The sequence below is a fragment of the Octopus bimaculoides genome, chromosome 18 (assembly GCF_001194135.2).
Source record: "Octopus bimaculoides isolate UCB-OBI-ISO-001 chromosome 18, ASM119413v2, whole genome shotgun sequence".
Classification (NCBI taxonomy): Eukaryota; Metazoa; Mollusca; class Cephalopoda; order Octopoda; family Octopodidae; genus Octopus; species Octopus bimaculoides.
This window is the reverse complement of record NC_068998.1, coordinates 2,412,034-2,413,225: the sequence shown is the minus strand read 5'-3', so window position 1 is coordinate 2,413,225 and position 1,192 is coordinate 2,412,034. Positions and strand designations below refer to the sequence as shown.

The 1,192-nt window shown below is 45.5% G+C and overlaps 1 protein-coding gene across 1 annotated transcript in view; it reads right to left on the bottom strand.

Moving 5' to 3' along the window:
- Nucleotides 1-6: 6 nt before the first annotated feature.
- Nucleotides 7-1,192, bottom strand: part of LOC106871381 (ral guanine nucleotide dissociation stimulator) — a 91,642-nt gene continuing 90,456 nt past the window's right edge. Inside the window, exon 16 of the mRNA XM_014917807.2 lies at nucleotides 7-1,095. Coding sequence (XP_014773293.1) covers nucleotides 941-1,095 — 155 coding nt within the window. The 3' untranslated portion in view covers nucleotides 7-940. The remainder of the gene's footprint in view (nucleotides 1,096-1,192) is intronic.

The following is a 1,192-nucleotide window of genomic DNA, read 5'->3' as shown; positions in this document are numbered from 1 at the left end:
ATTAATTACTGTGGTGGCGGTGGTGGTGGTGGAGGTGACAATGATGATGATGATACTGGTGATGGTTGGCAGGGACAGTGGTGTTGGTAATGGTGCTGGTGTTGATGCTGATGTTGGTGGTGGTGTGGAGGGTTTGGTGTAAGGACGGTATTGACAGTGATGGTGGTGGTGGTGGTGGTGGTGGTGAGAGGGTGGTGCCCAGGATTTTGGTACAGGTGTTGGGTAACATGGAAGGTGAGGGTGGGTGATTGGTTCAGTGACTTTAATTACAAATATTGACAATAGGGACACTGGTGGGATGGTGGTGGTGGTGGTGGTGGTTGATGTTGTGTGGCAACCCATCTCTCCCCTCACCACCTTGGTCAGCCCAGCTAGAGCAGAATGAAATGGGCGTGGCTGTTGCCGGTAGTCGCGACTGAAAGCAGTACCTGTGTCTTTTGATGTTGCAAATGGATGACGACCGCACGGCTGCTGCTGATGTAAACAGCTGTATGGAGCAGAGTAGAGATGAAATATTGCAGTGTGACAGCCTTGAGATAATGGAGTGGCATTTTAGTGTAGTGTAGCAGAGTGTAAGTGGAGTGTACAACATTGTAAGACTAGAACATGGAGAATGTAATGTAGCACAGGTTGTAGTATATAGTATCAGTGTACTATGGTCCACTGTACAAGTGTGGTGTTGTGTAGTGTTGAAGTATAGTTTGTTATACTGTGGAAGTGCTTTTGGTGTGTATTGAAGTGTAGCTGTCTGGTTCTTGGATTAGTTTCTAATGCCGCCATGCTTCAAATGGTGGTCAATTTAGGTTTCAAAGTTGCAACATATATTTCACATTCAAATAGTTCCATGGTTTAACTGTTTAAAACCGTCCCATTCTTATAATTTACTCCTTTCATCTGTTACAATGCTGCTGTGGTTACAGCAGCAGAATCTTATCCCCTCTCACAAACTCAGTTTCTTCAGTTTGCCACGAGACTTGCGCTTCTTACTCAACGCCTCCTGGCAGGACTTAGTTCGCACCACAAAGTTCAGGTCTGAGTTGGGGTTGTTGTTGTTCATAGCGTAGAACACATTGGCTTTCGATGGTATCAACAGTTCTGCAGAGACAAGGACAGAGGGGGAGAGAGAGAGAGAGAGAGTAAATATGAGTGACTGAGTAAATGGGTAAAGCATAAGATACAGAGACAAAAAGAC